The sequence below is a fragment of the Talpa occidentalis genome, unplaced genomic scaffold (assembly GCF_014898055.3).
Source record: "Talpa occidentalis isolate TD23 unplaced genomic scaffold, MPIMG_talOcc4v2.1 talOcc4.3, whole genome shotgun sequence".
Classification (NCBI taxonomy): domain Eukaryota; kingdom Metazoa; phylum Chordata; class Mammalia; order Eulipotyphla; family Talpidae; genus Talpa; species Talpa occidentalis.
In genome coordinates, this window is record NW_023603184.1 from 141,368,160 (window position 1) to 141,388,211 (window position 20,052).

Consider the following 20,052-nt stretch of genomic DNA (forward strand, 5'->3'; position numbering starts at 1 on the left):
TTACAGATATTTTTCCAACATAATGGGAAAATTTCATTAAAATTGGAGCCTTCAAAAATGCAACTGATTCCTTCCTTCCAAAAAATATTGTAAATTTAGGTCATTATTGAAGCATCATGAGGATTATCTGACATTTAGAAATCAAATATCCTTATAATTCTTCCTTTTCTTCAGTTGAAATGCCTTATTTTCTTTAAAATATTACCAAGCAAAAAATATTCATTATACACAATTAACACTTTAAACATGTGACAGTTTAGGTCCTCAGCCAAGCTAGACTAATGGCAGGTATAGCTTACAGAGCTTGTGCTCAGGTGATGCTAAACCACAGCAAAAGCCCATAGAGCTCACACAATTGCTGAATTGTCCATTTTGCCTCCATGGAAACTCTGGACATTTCTAAAGAGGAAAAAGGAAATATCCCAGATAGAGGACATGTCAAAGTCATGGAAATCATCTAATCTGGAAGGTGGTTAATTCATATATCTGTGATATCACATTGATCTACCCATTAGTAACTATGCTGTTAGGCCCTGAAGATAAACTCTGAAACACATTATACTGTAAAGCAGCAAAGCAATTCATTAAAATCGTGAGTCAACACTTTGAAACAACTAAGTTACGAAGGAGCACTGCCATCCTCAGGTACTGAGGGAGTAAACACCAGGTGAAAATGAATATGTGGCTTTTATACCTTATCAAGTATAAAAGTTCACCTCTTGGCTGGCGTTCCAAATGCTCAATAAATAGCACTCCCAGGGAATGAACCTGAAAAGCCTTAACTCTAACTGTCCTTATTGGTTTTAGCTTTATGCAACAGATTATCATTAATACCCAGGTACATTGTGGACAGTTTTTTTCAAGACTTGAAATAAAAATCAGGGGTAAATTTCATGACATTTGCTTTAAAAATTATTGAAAAAATAGCCATTGGCTTGTTTGACTCACATTGCAGAGCCTTTGACTAAACTGCATCAAAAATGGTAGGTTCCATGTGAAAAATACCAAACATTTTCTAATAGAGTTCACAGATCAAAGCTGAGAAAAGTATGTCAAATCAAACACAGTTCAGCCGTGATGTTTCCTGGGTATCAGAATGTGAATCTTAAGGAAAAACTGAGGTTCAAGAGAACAATACTAGAGTATGTTAGATGAAAACATTATCATTAGTTTAAGAGACCAGCTATGGAATTTAAATAAATGAACATTCATTTGCTTTATCACAACAGAAATCCACTTCCCATGTTAATGAAAGAAAAGGAGTTAGTAGATTTAAAGAAAGGTCACAACGTTAACCGTATATAAAGAGATGATCAAAATGCTGGCAAGCAGGGAGGTGGAGGTGAAGGTCAGGAGAAGAGGAAATACTCTTCCCCACTTGCTGTCACCTCTCATGAGTTTCTCCATGATGGTAAGTACCAGGAAAACGAAGAGGTCCTAGGAAAGCAGCAAGTGTGAACTGCAACTCCAAGCATCAGTTCTCACACTAAAAACCTCACATTCATGAAAGCACACTCAAGTTCCTCATGAAAATTATAAAACACTGTACTTGGAAGTTTTATGTAAATTTAATATTTATTTTCTTTCATGTGGTAATTTTATTGTGATTATATAAGGAAAACAATTATTATTATTATTTTCAGCCAGGTCCACATACAATGTCCCCAAGTCCCTTGAACTTTCCCCAGTGCCATGTCGTCAAGTCCATTTTCTGCGTGCTGAGGACACCAAGTCACCCAGAGTCCGACACAGAAACCCCAAAATGTAGGCAGCACATCTGAATGAGGCACAACCAACACCCTCATCCAAAAATGGGGAGGAAACGTCAAAAGAACCAGAAAAACTGTGATGGATTTACATAACATCCATCTTTACAAAATTATTTTTAAAAATAATATTAGCATAGTACAAAACCATAAGGCAGAAGACCTAAAGTAGACAACGTGATCAAAACTGATAGTGAGACTTCATTCTGATGCTGTCGTTATGATTACATGATTAATTTGAGGAAATATTAAGTAGTGAAAGTCCAGTAAGAACTTCATATGCTAATCTGAGTGAGTTCATTCTAATAATAGTCACCCGGAGGAATCGATCCACTTTTCCTTCCGTTTTTCTGCTCCTTGCATGCCATTTTTTCCTGAGATGCTTCTGGCAAGATGGATCAAAGCAGCCATTTTCCCCCAACATACCCTGGAGGCCCACAACATGGCATCTCCTACAGACTCCAACAGTGAGCCCCATGAAAGTGCCTTGATACTCTGCCAGGAAAAACATCACTTTCCTAAGACCAAATTCATATTCTTAAAACCTCAAACTAACATTGACATGCGAGGGAAGACATGGAACGTGGGCCACCATCAGGGAACAAGGCCAACTGTTTCCTTACCATACCGGACCGTGTTTCCTAACTAGTTACACAGAATGTTCATTCCAGGAAGCAGGGATGGTACCTTTCACAAGAATGATCAGCAGCAAATATTTCCTTTGGGAGATAAGGAAAAAGGAGGAAAGGCATCTGCCATAGGGCACAATAATATTCAATGCTCCAAGTGAGCCTAATAATAAGTCTTCAAATATATTAGATTACATTAAAATATATTTGAAACAAAATCTCTCAAGCAACTAAGAGTGCTTGAAACATGAAAGATTATTAAAAGTACTAGTAGTAATAATAATAATTGCTATAGTTATTCATCTTTTGTATACCATTTTTATAATAAAAGATGCTATCTCCAGATATCTCAACATCTTAATAAATATGTAGAGTTTGTAGAAAACACAACCCTATTAGAATGTCCCTTATATTCAGTTAAAAGGCAAAATGAAAACCTGGGCTGAGATAGCAGCTTTTAAGGCATCAACAACACTTATTAAATCCTATACTATCTTTGGTTATTTTTGCTATATTCCAACCCTGAAAAAATAAATGAATTCAGGACATCATCCTCCAATACACTGTATCTGCAGAGAAACTACAATATTATTAAGTGTGTTAAAAAAACATCTAGTAGGACGTATGAGATGAGTTATTAACATAATTTGAATTATTATACAATTTAAAAAGTTAAACGTTTAGAAAAAGTATTATCAATATAAGATATCCCTTATATTCAAAACCAGGGCTGATTACAGCACAATTTTCAGCTGTCAGTATAGGGTCAAATGCAAGAATGTATTGCCACAAGTTTTTCTAAATTCACTTAAAAAATATCACATGGAATCAAAACATTGCAAACAATTATTCAGTCTATTGGCTTAGGAAGCAGTTATTTTAACATCTGGAGCCATGATAAGTAGTCAGATTTAGTGTAATACAGACATGTAATAATTATAAATATTTTATATTCAACAACCTTAATTTTTGCTAGATAACAAAGAATCCCTTTTAAGTTATTTTTGGCATGGTGCTGGAGGCTCTGTCAAATAATGGGTGCAAGGCATTGCTCATTTACAGGTTCCTCCCCCTTGCACTCAGGGTCTTCAAGTAGACATGCAGTTAAAAAGTAGGTTTGCTCATATATTCTTCCATTGTCTGAAAGAGAACAGAGCATTAGAACAATTTCCCCTTAAACCCTCTCCTTTAGTAGCCTGAACTCTTTTCTTATTCTTTCATTGATTTTTTGCCATTATTGAAAAGCAGTTTTGACAGACGCATATGGACATCAATATTTACAATCTACAAAGAACAGTGATTCAAAACTCAAGTGGACTTCGCGTGTATATCCTTATAGCTGCCACCGAGTAACTCAACTGGCAAGAAACTAAGCTTGACCCTGAAACAAGGGTCTAAGAGTCATGCTAAAAACACAGTGGCCGAGTGGTTCACACCCCATAAATGGTGGCTGCTGACACCACCACCAGAACCAGCGTTAAATGAGTTTGAATCTAAGCTGTGTTCGTGTAACGCATGTCGGGTGACAGCCGCATCTCCTCCACAGAGGTTGCAGGCCTTTCAACCCAGCCGGGGTATCACCATGGCCTGGGGCTCACCCCTGTTTTGCAGTACCTAGAGTTTATACCATTTAAAAAAAGGAACACAGAATTACAAATACAAAATTGGGAATAAAGTTTAGACTGAGAAAAGAGATGACAGTAGGCAACCAATTTTGAAAGATGACAAATATTACTAAATCCAGTGCTGCTGCAGCATGTGGGTTTCATCCAGTAAGGCCTGACACGTCTCTGTAATACTTTCTATTCAATGCATAGCTGCATATTCTTTGCAGTGAAGATTCCATACTTCTGCAAATCTGATCATATGAGGACACTGCTGGCGCCTTCCTGTGGCCATGGAATGGGATGGACCAGTCAAAGGCCTTGTGGTTGTCACATCACTGGCTTCGGGGTTCACTGCTTCACACCATCCAATGGCTAATGTACTTGGGGTGCACTGACTCCCCCTACTGAGCCATGCAAGCCACGCAAGTCACATGGGTTGGTATTCTCTTGCGATTGTCACTTTGCAGGCTGGGACAGACTTTTAAGGCTGGCAGTGCCCTGACCTTTCCCTAAAGGACTAGAGCCTTCATCTCAGGACACCTCTGTTGCCCACCTCGCCCTGTGGAGTTTGTTCTACAAGTTGAGACCTTTTACTGCATTATGATTTGACTCAGCTGTTAACATGGTCTGTGCTTTCAAGAGTGACAGCATTAGGGTGTTCCTAGCCACTACTCATGAACCCACACATTACATATGAGGTATCCTCATATTGGTTGAGCCAACGAGGTACCATTTAACCTCTCTTCTTAAACTGCTTTATTCTTTCCCCCCACTGGTGACCGCAGGAATTGCAAACTCTGCAGTTGATACCCACTAGCATCTCCTTTAAGAATTTTCTTTATCCTTTTATCCTTCTAATCACTTTGCACCACTGTCTACAGGTCTTAGGTGTTACCCTCAAAATACAGAACCTCAGAAAGTCACCTCCACCAATTAAAATGTCCCTTTCTTATATTACTAACATCTAGTTTCAGGACAGACAGAGTAAGCTTTGAGCTTTTAAGATTTGATACTATGTCTCTTCTTACTAAATAAACAGGGGCAGTCTTTTTATGCAAAGAAACTTTTATTAAGTAAGGTCAGAAGAAAGTCCCAAGAGCTATTTGGAGCTTTCCCTACTGACAGCAATGTCACAAAGGCCTCCCTTCACCTTCAGCAACTGCAAATACATGCTAAGGTCAAAGGCGGGGTTGGGAGGGGTAGAGAAAGACAAATTATTTTCTTTATGCAATTATTTGACTTGCTCCCATTCTTTCTATGAGAAGACATAAAGAGAACACCAGACAGTGTTTCAACTGGCACCCAGAGGTCACTGACTTAGCTCAAGTGCCAGAATGCAAGAGGATACTGGTGATGTCTCCACCTGGCAGGTGCTGTTAGTCCACCCTTGGAGGACAGTCACAACACTGCCTACTCACTCCGGAGACACAGGCTACCTGAGGGGTCGCCCCCCCACTCCATGACCTACCCATCCAGCCCTTCCCCTCAATCACCAGGATCATGAACTGCTAATTAGTGTTTAATTAGGAAAGGGCTCTCCTTGAAAATACCTGTTTTCCAGAGTTAAAAGCACCAGGGACCCTGCAAGTTCTTTAACACGCTATTTCCTACAGAGTGGGATTCAAAATAACCCAAGTATGTCTTGGCCACAATTCAAGGATCTTTAATTAATGAAGTACCAAAGACCCTGTTAAAAACTCTGTATCTCCTATAAGAAGATTCCACAGTAAGTGCTCGAGAATAGATTATAAACAATCCCTGGCATATTTTAAGAAAGGCTGTTCTGTGCAATTTCCAAACCACTGACTTCTCCAATACCTTGTAAAACTCCCTCCCTGTGGCATTTGGCTCAAGCCAAGTAAGCATCTGGAAGTTAAAAGGCATCTTTTGAGGTGAGAACCTCTCCAGTAATAAACACATCAGCCTCCTAAACAGGTGCAGCCAAACGCTATCAGGGTTCATTCAAACAGAGGTGTCTGCTCCCTGCAGGACTGATTCCCTAGATGGGCAGGAGAAAGTAATCCGCTCAGAGACACAGCCAAACAGCTGCTGGGAAGTGTGCCTGGTGCTAGCTCATGAACTTACTCGAATTTACGAACAGTGGGAAGATGACTTTAAGGCCGATTTTTGAAAGATATTTTAAAATGCTCTGGAATCTCTCAACCTGCTGTTATGAAAATAGAAAGCAAGGAAGACCCAACGCTGTATGGGAAGAAATCCCCAGAGCTGGCAGAGTTGGGCAAGAACCCAGGTCCTCAGACTGCAGGCTGGGGTGGGCTGAGGCTGGGTGCAACATCTCATTTAGGATGGCAAAGGGCTCTTTCTCACAGCGCCCTTGGAAGGATGGAAGGGTTAAGGAAGGTAAGTTCCCTCATTAGGTACAATGCAAAATCTGTGCTGCTTGTCAAAACCAAAAGCCCTTCTATATTTTATATAAGTATCACAGAGTCAGAAGCTTGACTAAATGGATGCTTCAGGGCCCATTTATACAGAGGCAAGCCAGCCACTGTGTTCCCAATTTATTTATGCAAATAGAAGCAAACATACAGCCTCCCCAGGAGGTGTAAGAAATTTTAATTAAAATGATAAATGCCATCTTCCGTAATAAAGCTCTAATATCCCTGGCAAATGAAATAACGACATACTGCTATTATCCTTTCCCAGGGCAGCACAGATATTTTAATGAAAGTCTTTTTATACCTTGCATAAAATTATTCTTGAAAACACCAGCACCATGCATGTCATGTCTTTTTGACACTTAGGTATCCTCACTAAGAAACTCAACCAAATATGAAGAGCAAAGACTAGAGTTCAGTTGCCTGGGTTCAAATCTATTGTCCACACTTAGAAGCTGTGTGAGCAGGTCATTTAACCCTGTGTCTCAAGTTACTCATTTTTTAAGAGAAAATAACAATACTACCTACCTCTCAGGGTTGCGGTCATAATCGTAGTAGTAATTAAATGTTAATACACATAAGTTTATTAGATACTGTACCCAATACAGAGAAAGCACTAAGTGTCCACTAATATATATTTACCGTCCACCAACACACCACCATTATCATCACTATCTTTAACACCCTAACATCACCATCACCACCACCACCATCACCACCACCACCATCACCAGCCCAACACCACCACCATCATGACCACCACCACTACTGCCCCAACACCAAAACCGTCAGCAGCATCACCACCATCATCTTTTCCCACAGCATGAGAAACTGTACTGACCTCCTGTAACATGTCAGAATCTTCAATGGCTTTGACAGCAGATTTCTTGGATGTTTCCTGAATTTCTCCACCCATTATAAACTCATCCAGGATAAAATAAGCCTTTTCGAAATTAAAGATAATATCTAACTCGCAGACCTGGTAGGACCAAAAACAAACGTGTTGATAAACTTGCAGTAGCAGCAGGGAAGACATGTGCCAGAGTTTCGAGTCTTTTTAACAGTTATACCCACGTGGCATAGCAAAGATAAAAATACCAGATGGCACCTGAGGGCAGGAAAATAGAACCAGGGAATTCCAGGCCTTTAATCAAAGCCAGCCCCATTCTGTTATAGCAGAGCATGACCTTAAACAATGTTTCATGTCTTAAGAAATGTGAGAGTCGGTGCAGGAAGGAGCTCAAGTCTCTGCCTGCAGGATGCACCCTGAGCCCTACCCTGCCCTTCCTGTCCTCCACAGTCCCTCCTGCATTTCAGGCACCAGGTTGGGGCTTGGTTTCTTTCTCTCTGTTCTGTGAATCTTGGCTCCTATCTCTTAAGATTGAGTTTGCTGGTCCAAGACAAATTTGCTCAGCTGAAGTTAATGTGACCAAACTATGTCACTAACCCGTGGTTCTCAAACGCCAGCTTACATCCAACTCGCCAGAACACTCATTAAAATACACACTGCTGGTGGGACTCCCTGGTGACGCAGGCCGTTGAGCGCTGCACTGTGAAGCTGTCCGCAGCCTCTGCAGCGCGTGTTCAATCCCGCCAGCCCCAGATGGCACGGCAGACCTCTCTTGTCTCGCCCACAGCTCCCCACAGCAGTGTATTTCGTCAGTCTGCCTGTTCTGTTCCCCGCTCTGTCTCTGGTGAATCCTCTCACCCTCCCGCGCATCTGGCCTGTACCCGGTTCTTGTATAAGTAAATAAATCTTTATTAAAAAAAAATACACACTGCTGGCCCGGCCTGGGTCTCTGATCCAGCACCTTAGGTGAGGCAGAGAAGGCTGAGCCGGTTCGTGGGCCACGCCCACCATGCTGGTCCAGGACCACAGCTGGAGACACTGACATGGGTCATGGACCACAGGGCGTCTGACAGGTTGGGTTGTTTCGCTGTAACCAGTGGCAAGACCCTGCCCCATAATCCAAATACGGCTCCTTCCTAATCCTGTGACCAGATCGCAGCTACTCGGGCTCTGCCCACGCGGTTTTCCTGCCCAGCCCTTCCTCAGCTCACATCCACGTAACCGCCCCTGTCCACACCTCCTGACTGCCTGCTCTTGGGTTTCCCTCCTCCCTACCTCCACCCAGGCAGCGTGCAGAGTCCTGCCGGCCTCCGGCTGAGCCTCCCTGCTCCCGTGCTGCAGGCTGTGACCGCACCAGGCAGGGCCTGCTCTCTCCTGCCTCCCTGCAACTGCTCCTCAGGCTCCCTGCATGATCCCTGGACCCCCAGCTTGCGTGCGGTCACGAAGCACTTGCAGATGCTGGCGGCAGATCAGCCCACATGACAAATGTCGCTGCTGCATGTGGCTCAGCTCGGAGCTGGTCTTCTTCCACATGGGTGTTTCTCAAGGGCGCCTCCTCTCTTTGCAAACAGATATTCTCCTCAACAATCTCACCACTCTCTACGGCTGAGTCTAGCTCGCAAGTGGCTTGACAAACCCAGATGTCCCACGCTGATCTCCCTCTGGAGCGCCAGCTACTAACCAGACAGCCCTGGCTGCCTGCTCCTCACCCCAAGACACGTGTCCCAGACTCTTCTTGCCTTTAGTCCCTACTGTGCTGTAGCTGCAGCCTCATTTGCTCAATGGAATTCATTCTCCAAATCAACATATTTCCCGCCTCGCTCATTCCTATCTGCCCCCTTGGCCCTGCCCCTCCCTCAGTTTAGTTACCAGTTCCCACTGGTTCCACCATGGAAGTAAATCCCTCTTCTTCATTTCCTCTGCTCAGGTCTGCGACATCTGGGGCTTAGTCACTGGGACCACCTTCTGGGTGGCGCGTGCCCCCTCAAAGCCAGCCACACTCACACTACGAAACACTAACCTTGCTCCTCTCCTTTGTAAGGTCTAATGTTCAGGACAAAGTTGTAATTTCTCAGCATGCACAGGAGTCTTTACCACCCGCCCCGGTCCTGCTCTCCGGCTTCCTCAGCCCGGACTCAACCCAAGCCTTGGTGGCATGAACCCACCAGAGTCTTCATGACTTTGGCCTTTCCTGAAATTCCTAGAATGTTCCCTCAAGTGCTTGTCCTTTATTGTGTCAGCAAAACCAAGCTCACTTTTCAAAGCCAAATTCAAAAGTCAGAGGTACAAGGATTCCCCCAAACGCACTTTCTTCCCATTCAGACTTGGCATCCCTTGCTCTGCAAGCTCTCCTACACCTGTGTGCACTGGCACACACTCACCAGTCATCCCCCTGACTGTGAGCTCAGGCACTGGCCCAGCACACAGTAGGGTGCATTCAATGTCTGCAGGACAAATGAATGAGCCAGTCATCAGACAGGCTTGTTAAGAGGCTGGGACGAATGACTTCCAGATCAACAATTCTCTGATTCTACTGAATTCTATGACTTTACATAAAGTGGGTGTCAATATTTTAGCAAGTTGCTTCATATATTTAGGATTTAGGTCAATACACTAGCAGACTCCACAAGGAAAATGGTTTATGTTGACAGATCCAATTGAATCTAGAAGCATAAAAACAAATGAATACAATACCACTATAATAAAGTCAGCTAAAAAAAAAAAATACACTCCTCTAACTCATCTGCATAGGCTATAGTCTCTTCATTCACTAGAAAAGAGCATCAAAATAAGTGTGTGTATATATGTCTCTTCCCTCTTCCTGGGGGAGAAAGAGAGAGACTCAAGAGAAGAGACTGGTTATATATCTAATGTAAAATAAGACTGGGATGTGACATTACAACCTGGCGCTTTCCAGATCTTTAGGGTTCGCTCCTGAGAATAACCCCCAGAGCGTAGCTGGCATCACAAAAGGGCATGTGCTCAGCTTGTGGGCCCTTTGTTTTACTCCTATAGCACTCTCCTTCCAGGAATTTGAATGATGGTGGAGCAGGGCTCCCCAGGAGAAAATGTGGAGAGACCAGAGTACAGTGTGAGCCAAGCAGTAAAAAGCACAGCAACAGAGTGGGGACAATATTCACAACATATATAACAGAGACAGGAGATAGGATCCGGCTACATAAAGAATTCTTGTAAATCCGAAAACTGAACATTGTGCACAGACACACAAAAAAAGGAAAATCAGAGGTGGCCAAGAAACAATTCAGGGCCTCCCTGGTAGCAAAGGGGTTAAAGTCACAGTGCTATCAAGCTATTGCCAGCCACTGCAGCATGAGTTCGATCCCTGACCAGGGAGCTGACCCACATGGCACAGCAGACCTCTCCTGTCTGTCTGTTGCTCCCTTCAGCAGTGTATTTCAGTAAATCTGTCTGTTCTGCTCCCCACTCTGTCTCTGGTGAATCCTCTCACCGCCCTGCCCCCCACACCTCTGGCCTGTACCCCAGTTCTTGTATGCATAAATAAATAAAAATAAATCTTTAAAATAGAAGAAACAATTCATGAAGAAGGCCAGTAAACATCTAATAAGATGTACAGTCGCACTAGTAATCAGGAAAATATAAATTAAAGTAATAATGAGAGTATGGATACATAGATATTCACACACACTGTTGGGAGAATCTGCAATTTTTTTTTTTTTAAGATTTATTTATTTATTTATACAAGCACTGGGTACAGTCAGAAGTGCAGGAGGGTGAGAAAATTCACCAGAGCCAGAGCAGAGAACAGAACAGGCAGAGTGACAAAATATACTGCTGAGGGGAGCAGTGGGCGGCAGGAGAGGTCTGAGCGCCATGTGGGACCCTCAGCTGGTGGCCGGGGATCGAACCGCTGCTGCAGAGGCTACGGGCAGCTTCGCAACCCAGCGCTCAACCACTGCGCCACTGGGGAGGCCCAGAATCTGCAAATTTTATAGGCCATTTTGAAGGGTCAAAACATAGTATCTGACAATTTTAAATGTATGAATCCTTGGACCCAATGTCTCCACAAGGGATTTATTTCTATGCTATATTCAAATTAGTGTGCAATACTATCTACAGGAACAAGAAAGATTATAGCAGCATCATTTATAACAAAAATTGCAAACAACCCCAAGTCCATCCATAAGGAAACTGCTTAAACGAAACATGGCAGGCCATGGGGATTCTATGCAGAGGCTGGAAAGAAAGAGGCAGTTCTCCACAGATAGGCCTGGAAACATCTCCAAGATAACTTGTAAGGGCATAAAAAAGAAAACTGCAGAATAATATGCATAATGCAATCTCACATTTTTAATGGAAAAACATGTGTGCTGAAATATGCAAAAAGATAAATGTTGTTTTGCAATTTGAACAATATAAACAAAAGGAAAGCACAGGAAGTCAAACATTCATGCACACAAAAGAGGGTACCAGAAGGAAGCGGTTACCAGAGGTCAGAAGAGGCGGGAAGTCAGGAGTTAGAATAGCAGGAGCTGAGGAACCTCAGAGTTCAAGGCAGGTGCAGACCAGGAATCCAAGACATACAGGAGCCGCATTAGGAGAAGCCAGCACTCAGAATCCTGCAAAGTGAACCTGACAGACACTAATGCAAGGTCTCTGGGAACTTCTCAGACCCCACTCTCCAAGCAGCAACCCACCCTCAAGTGTGCAGGGCTCACCAGCAGCCATGGGGCAATCAGTGACTGCACCTAGTGTCATGGGATAGGGATAAGGAAAGAGGGTATGCAAAGCCAGACACGCCATTCATTTTCTCTCTCTCTGTCTCTCTCTTTCTCTCTCTCTACAATTAGATATAAAGTTACTAGTTACTATCTCCAGATCCTAAGAGAAACAATATCACTGTCAATGGACACACAGCGAATATAACCAAGAAGCAACTACTTCACAGACAGCAACTCCCAAATGCTACTCTATGGTTATTTGAGTCTGGCCCCAAGGGATTATAGTATCTACAGGTAAGAAGAGAAAACATCTCAGGAGAACCTTAGACCACATGCCAGTTTTTTTAGCTCCAGCCTAATTGCTCAGCTACTTCTAATTCCACCTTTGGGGGGCAGTCCCAGTACATCAGAAATGTGCCCCTGAGGCTCAAATGGCTGCATTTCATTTCATTAGGTAAGAACATGGGAGCCCCTTTACTTTGGTTTTCTCCTTTTGCTCTTGTGTCTGTATCCTGGAAGCAAGCTGTTCACAGGCAGGCGCTGTGATGGCTTCACTTAGTCTTTGATCTCCTAGCCTGTGCTTTACCAGAATTTGGCTTATGGGTGTTCGTTTGTAGCAGAATACCTGATGCAGTGAGATGAATTCCAGCACTTCGATAACTAAATTTTTTTGTATGAGTCCCTCATTGAATTCTATTCTAAAGTAAATAGCAAAAGTTCAAGTTCTATATTATAAATGTATAGAACTATATATAAATTAATCATAATGCAGGTTACAATTCCATAGCAATTGACAGTCTATAAAGTACTGTTCATTGCACTATCTCTTCGATCCTCACTATAACCCTGGGAGGTTAGCAAAGGAAATCCTTCTATTAACCTTTCTGCATGTCATTTTTCTTATCCGCAAACAGAGATATATGATAAGCCAACTCATGGGTCTAGCTGACACCAGGGTCCAGCAGGGTTCAGAGGGCTCCTCTTTTCACAACTGGGAAACCCCAACATCAAGATCAAAACCCCTCCAGGACAGCAATATCTACCCCCTGAGTGCAGCAGCACAAACAACACATCAAAGCACAGCAGTGGGGATGGGGAAATATGGCGGCATCTAAATCCTCCAATGGACCCTTATCTACTTTGGGATACTTTGAGACATTTCCTCCTAGCCTTTATAAATTGGGGTTAATGTTACTTACTAAAGATCGAAAGATTAACTAGTTAATCCTTACAAATCTCCCTGCAATTGAAAAGTGTTAAAAAAAATACATAAATTAGTACCCAGAGATTTTGATTTATCTGTCATAGGAAAGTAATATTTTCCAGTATTAAAAGAGCAGCTTAGTACAAAGTTTTCCTTTGGATAATAGAAGGGCAAGATTCAAGGAAACCTTCAGTATTAACACAAGAGGAAAAGGAAACCAAAGAGAAATATATTATTCCTGAGATGATGTCAATGAGAATCCGCACTGGAAGGCTTTGCTCGCTACTTTTAATTAATAAGAACCTAACACCTACTGGGCAAATAGCCTTGAATTGCTCTTAGCTGCTCTTAGCTTAATGAAAGATTCATTGAATTTTTTAGTGAATTAAATTTTGGCTCATGACAAAGACAGAGCTTCTAAAGGTATGCCAACATAGGATGAAAAATTAATGTCAGAGATACAAGAATTCATTCTGACTGGGCTTAGCACAGGTGAAAAGGATTCAAATTCTCAAGGAAGCAACGAGTTCTGAAATATCTAAAATAAGACCAGATAAGAAGGAGATAAAAATTCAATCCCAATTCATATTATCACAGCTGGATTAATCTAGGAAACCCCAGCAGGTCTAACCAGAGGACAGAGATGAGGGAGAGAGGGCAGGTCAAAGTGAAACCTTACAAGAACTCCTTCAGGCCTTCAGGCCAAATTCATTTCAAAAGAAAGCATCAACATGTCAGAATTCACTGGAGAAAGAGAAAGTATAAAATTAATCCCAAGCTCAATGAGAATATGGTGTTAGGTATTTGCAAGTCTCTCTTAAAAAAAAAAAAAAAAAACTTAATGAACAAGAAAAAAAGAGAAAGAAAAATGTCTCATTCTGTCTACTGGCCAACAACCTGAAATCCCTGAAGCAACATTTTAGGTCTTTTAACATCATTTATAAAGAAAAAATAATGGGAATAAAAGGAAAGGATAGAGAGGAGGAAGGAGAAAGAGAGAGGGAAGGTCTTCCAGAGAGCTTTGAAGCCCTCAGCCTTGAGAGGAATGTTGCAACAAATGGATAAAACCCCAAGCAATAATGTCAACACTGCTTGTTCCATTACACAGAGTGCAGAAAACTCTTCTGGAAGCAAATTCTCCTGACAACACTTGATAAAAATCTTCAGTGAGTAGGGAATTAGGAATAAAGTACAAATGAGAGGAAACACTACAAGGACTTATTTCTTGAGCATGTGAATTAGATGGAATGTTCCTGGAACATTTGCTACAATCAGACCCAGAGCAGGTTACATGTGTTTAAAAAACAAGCAAATAAGTCCAGGTAATGATCTCGAGATACTTGCCACTTGGTGGTCCAGCAAATCCTGTGCAAGTTAAAGATAACATAGGCTGTTCCATGTTTCTGGAACACTGGATAGGTCAGGGATATAAAGGAAAGGTTGAAGAAGTGGTCTGGGGGCCAATGTTGGAACACTTATGTGCCCTGCTAAGGAGTTGGATTTTATTCATTACAGGTGATGAAAGGGACAGTCCTCCTAGATCTGAGCTTTGTAAGGAAAGTGGGAACTAACAGACCAGGGAAGGAAAAGCAGAGATGAAAGGCAGAAAGGGCCAGATAGGAGGCTTCCAGGAAAAGTAAGTCTCCCAGGGTGTAGAGAAGAGGTGAAGTTTGGTCCAGTTTGATAAAGAGGCAGATCCTGCTAAAGGTGGGGAAAGCAACAGTGTCCTTGTGCCCTAAGGACCCCGGGACAATAAGTTCAATCACAAGATGGAACAGGATTTCAGAAGATGAGGCATTTGATGCTTAGAAGATGAGGCATTTGATGCTTCACGCCTGAAGACTGAGATGGTGTGAGAAGCGCAGTGGAGACCACTGTCGAAGAAGCAGTTAAAAGTCGTAAAGAATTTCCAAGAGAGAAGGTCAAGTCGACATACTGGACAGGAGGAGCCGGACGGCATCAAGAGGGCAGGGGGAGGAGAATGGAGATCAGGAGCTTTTCAAAAGACAAATCAGCAGAACTTAGTGTCCAAGCAACAGCAAGAGGTAGAACTGTGTGATGAAGGTCCGGCGCTGCAGGAAGGCGACAGCAGGTGAAGGCTTCAGAAGAGCCGCTGGCGCTAACAGGTAGGGAGAGATCAGGGGTGACTAAGACTTCCCTGGAGCAGGAAAGGTGGAACCCAGCCTGGAAGCTGCTCGGGGGTGGATGAGTTCTGAGGATGGGGAAGGCACTTCACGGGGTGTTTTACTTGGCAATAAACACATGGAGATGATGTGAAGATAACAGATATTGGTTCTGTTTGTGTGCTTGGTGGTTTTTAACTAAGTATAAAAAGAAAGAAAACAAATGAACAGATAAAACAAATTCTTAGATTATGAAAACAAAATGGCGGTCAACAGGGAAAAACAGAGAAGGGTGGGCAAGTTGGGTAAAGGGCGCCCATTGTGTGGGGGTGCGTGGAAACTAGACTTCTGTGGGAATCCGAATGTAGCAATTATAGATGCCAGTTACAGCACCACACCACTGAAGGTTAGACTTGTTATATATGCCACAGCAGTGCAAGTTTCAGAAAAGAAACACTTGTAGCTTAGTGAAAAAACCAGAGGAAATAAGAAGTCAAAACAGAAGAGAGATGACAAAGTTCATGAAGAATAAGAGATACCCTATTAAGAAATCTTTCACGATTCAGTTCTAACTCATCGGCAGAAGGTGTGTAGCGTGGCTGCAGTCTGGGGACAGAGACAGTAGTTGCCTCGAGGAAGCCTGGGATCTTTCATCTGCCGAAGGATTACAGGAAGGAGGAGAAATGTATATTCTGATGCTTGGTACAAACGCAATTCATATTTTAGGCTGGAGGGGGAAAAGAATGCAGCAGGAGATAGAAAGGAAGATGAAGCTCATTCTGAACACCACTTACATTTCCAAAGTATTTGTCCAGCAACTCCACATACCGATGTACAATCTCTAGTGTCAAGAGCTCATTGTCCTGATTTTCTACTGCACAGCAAAAATATAAACTAGCATACCTTGAAAAGAAAGAAAATAAAGGAGATGATGACACATTAAATGACCAGAACATGGTTTTCCCCCAATGAATGAGCAGTCCCCACCCCTCACCAGAGACTCTCTCCACCCAAGTTCAAGAATGAAACAAGAATTGGATTCTTTCCGTAAATCATGTGAAAAGACCTCAATAAAATTTGACCTTGAAGAGTTGCCAGGAAGCAGAGTTCTCTGACAGAGCCATGGCTTCCCAAAGGCAGGCACTGAGTCTGCCTTGGTCACCCCTGTACACCCCATAGCTAGAAATACCTGCTGAGAGAACCCCTGAAATCCTATCCTTGATACAGTCACTTAAATTACAAATGAACCCAATGTTTCAGAAGCCAGCAGGTAAATAGGGAGGAGCTTCTCATGGGCAAGCACTGCCTGGAAACTTGCCTTTCAGTTCCAGGTTTGCTAATTATAAAGGGTCATTGTGACATCGCTCCGGAAGGGCCACTAAAAGCTTTGACCCTGGACACAGCAGGAGGAGCTCTGCACAGGTCTTCTGGTAATTTACTCCAGTAGAAGTAGGGTCTGTGGAGGTCACCTCAGTCTTCCCCCTGCAGGCTTCACCAGCACCATGGCCACCGCCTTTCCTATGTGGTGTTCCTGCCAGAAGCTGCCTATGATGCGGGTGGAGGGTCAGATGGGCTGTGCTCGGTCCCAGCTCAGGCATCAATTATCTGGGTCATTATAGCAAAAGCACTTACTCTGAGGAGTTCCCATTTCCTGCTCTCTAAACAGAAGTTCCATTCTAGAAGTATGGACTGCCCATGACACGCGGGTGCAGTGGGAGAAAGCATAGAGGTTGTAAAGCCAGGAAGGTCTGTATTTGAATCTTGGCTTTGCCAATTACCATTCTGCAGTAATGGATGACGGGGGGCAACTATGATGGGGACTAAGGACTTCAAGTCTGTGGTTTCCCTCCCCTCATCTACAAATACATGTACTAATAACAGTGTAAGAGCTGTTCAGCTCTCTGTTCACGCAACTTGCCTATTTTGCATAGAATGTGTTATTAACTGAAAATGTTCTGTCTGCTTAGCAAATGAGCTTCAAGAAAGCAGGAATGGGCCTCCCCGGTGGCGCAGCGGTTGAGCGCTGGGTTGCGAAGCTGCCCGCGGCCTCTGCGGTGCCGGTTCGATCCCCGGCTGCTCCCGGCCACTGGAGGAGGGTCCCACATGGCGCGCAGACCTCTCCTGCCGCCCGCTGCTCCCCTCAGCAGTGTACTTCGGTCCTTCTGCCTGCTCTGCTCCCCGCTCTGGCTCTGGTGAATTCTCTCACCCTCCCGCGCTTCTGACTGTACCCAGTGCATGTATAAATAAATAAATAAATAAAATCTTTAAAAAAAAAAATATTAAAATAAAAAAAAAAAAAAAAAAAAAAGAAAGCAGGAATGTTCTTGTGTCTTGTCTGCTATTGCGTCCACAGCCATTGAAACAGCGCTGGAATGACAGCAGCTCACTAGATCATTCCCGAATGCCAGCATGGATCACCCACGTGCACAGGGAGCACAGCCAGAATCCATCCTGGCCCATGGAAAGCCTTTCAATACGTGAGAGTTCTTGTCTAGTTTGTCTGTTGGCACAAACATTTGAGCTCCAGCCTGCAACGATTTCAGTAAATGATGGAATTGGTGTTGCAACTAACATGTTCAGAATTAAACAAACCAAAGTAGCAATGAGAAATCCAAGTCTCATAAAGTTACTCACACCTTTTATAAACAAGTTTTAGCTCCTTCCAGTCAATAAAACTGCTTGTCCGCTGACCACGAGAGAGAATAATTTGAACAATTTCCCGGGTGATCTTTTTCCTTTCTCTGTCAGGGAGAGTGGTGTACCATTTCTGCAGCCGCAATTTCCCTTGTCGACTGAAGAGCAGTATGAAATGTATCTAGAATAAAGGACAGGGGAAGCCAGAAGCTGATCAGCCAAATCATTCTGCACTGAAACTCAGTGGCAGAGCTTACGAAGGATCATAATTCCCAGCAGGAACAGAATACTTACCAGCTGGTCTGATAAACTTCATGTAACCATCAAAGAAGAGAGAATTAGGTAGATCACAATCAAAATGTATTCATAGTATAGGATTAAGATAAGGATTTTTTAATTATCACTTTTAAGACATAAACTCATTATAGGGAGAAAAATCTACCAAGGATATACATAACTTTCAAAAAAATGGTAAATTCTTCTTTTGCAAATAAACAAAATGTTAAAAAACAGGGAAAGGGTTTACTTTTAAAATGACATCTTGGGGCCTCCCTGGTGGCGCAAGGGGTTAAGACACAACCTATAAAGCTGTCTGCAGCTACTGCAGCATGAGTTCGATCCCCGGCCAGCCGGGGAGCAACCCACATGGCGCAGCAGACCTCTCCTGTCTCGCCCGCTGCTCCCCTCAGCAGTGTTCTTGGGTTGATCTGCCTGTTCTGCTCCCCACTCTGTCTCTGGTGAATCCTCTCACCTCCCACACCTCTGGCCTGTACCCCAGCTCTTGTATACATAAATAAATAAATCTTAAAAAATAAATAAATAAAATGACTCTTAATCCTATGTCACACTGTAGAAACAATGATTATACAGAAATAAAGGAGAAAAGGAAAGAAATGGAAATGAAGCAAGGAGTGAGCGAGAAAGTGAGAAGGGAAAGTATTCTCACTCTTTTCATAAATAAAAATTCTATGTATTGGGCCTCCCCGGTGGCACAGCGGTTGAGCGCAGGGTTGCAAGGCTGCCCGCAGCCTCTGCAGCGCCGGTTCAATCCCCGGCTGCTCCCCGGCCACCAGAGGAGGGTCCCACATGGCGCACGGACCTCTCCTGCCGCCTGCTGCTCCCCTCAGCAGTGTACTTCGGTCCTTCTGCCTGTTCTGCTCCCCGCTCTGGCTCTGGTGAATTCTCTCACCCTCCCGTGCTTCTGACTGTGCCCAGTGCTTGTATAAACAAATAAAATAAAATAAATCTTAAAAAAAAAATTCTAAGTATTTAAGATGTACAACATGATGGTTTGATATATACATAGTAAAGCGTTACTACAGTCAAGCTAATTAACTCGACTGCTCATATCACTAACATTTTTATAAGTAATGAGAGCACCTAAAATAAGCAAATTTCCAGCATTTAACATAGTATTAGTAACGCTTGCCTTTATTCGGTGGTTTTAACTCTAATCTTTATACAGTGCAGTAGAGCTCTAGGCTTACTCATCATACATGACTACAATTTTGCACCTTTTGATCAACCTCTCCTTGTTTCCCCCACTGCCCTGCTCCTGAAAATCACCAATCTATTCCTGTTTCTATGAGTTTGACCATTTTAAAGATTCCACTTATAAGTGAGATCATGTAGGATTTGACGTTCTGTCCTAGCTTACTCCAGTTAGCATGATGCCATTTGTCACAAATGTTAAAATGTCCTCCTTTTTAAGGCTGAATAATATTCCATTGTGTATGCACACGTGTGTGTGTGTGTGTGTGTCTCACATTTCTTTAGCCATTCGTCTGCAGATAGCTGCTTAGGTTGATTCATATCTTGACTACTGTGAATAATTCTGCAATGAACAGGAAAATGGAGATACCTCCTGGAAATACTGATTTCATTTCTTCGGATAAAAATCCAGAAATAGGATTACTGGATAGAAAGTAGTTTCACTTTAAATATTTTGAGGCATCTCCATGGTGTTTTCCATAATGAGTACCCCAGTTTACAGTTACATCAAAGGTGCACAGGGGATTATTCCCTTTCTCCAGAACTTTGTCAATACTTGTTATCTGTTGTCTTTTGATAATAGTCATTAAACACATGTTATATCTCATTGTGGTTTTATTTGCATTTCTCTGATAATTACTGATGTTGAAGA

General features: G+C 42.8%; 1 protein-coding gene across 3 annotated transcripts in view; it reads right to left on the reverse strand.

Annotated features, from left to right (window-relative positions):
• Nucleotides 1–1,561: 1,561 nt before the first annotated feature.
• AP1S3 (adaptor related protein complex 1 subunit sigma 3) overlaps nucleotides 1,562–20,052 on the reverse strand; it is a 64,081-nt gene continuing 45,590 nt past the window's right edge. For 2 of the 3 annotated variants that reach the window (XM_054700106.1, XM_037524138.2), the window contains exons 2-5: nucleotides 17,912–18,090; nucleotides 16,070–16,178; nucleotides 7,240–7,377; nucleotides 1,562–3,535 (exon numbers count right to left, since the gene is read on the reverse strand). In XM_054700106.1, the coding sequence (XP_054556081.1) occupies nucleotides 3,500–3,535; nucleotides 7,240–7,377; nucleotides 16,070–16,178; nucleotides 17,912–18,090 (462 nt within the window). In that variant the 3' untranslated portion in view covers nucleotides 1,562–3,499. The remainder of the gene's footprint in view (nucleotides 3,536–7,239; nucleotides 7,378–16,069; nucleotides 16,179–17,911; nucleotides 18,091–20,052) is intronic. The other variant, XM_054700107.1, reaches the window with a different exon arrangement.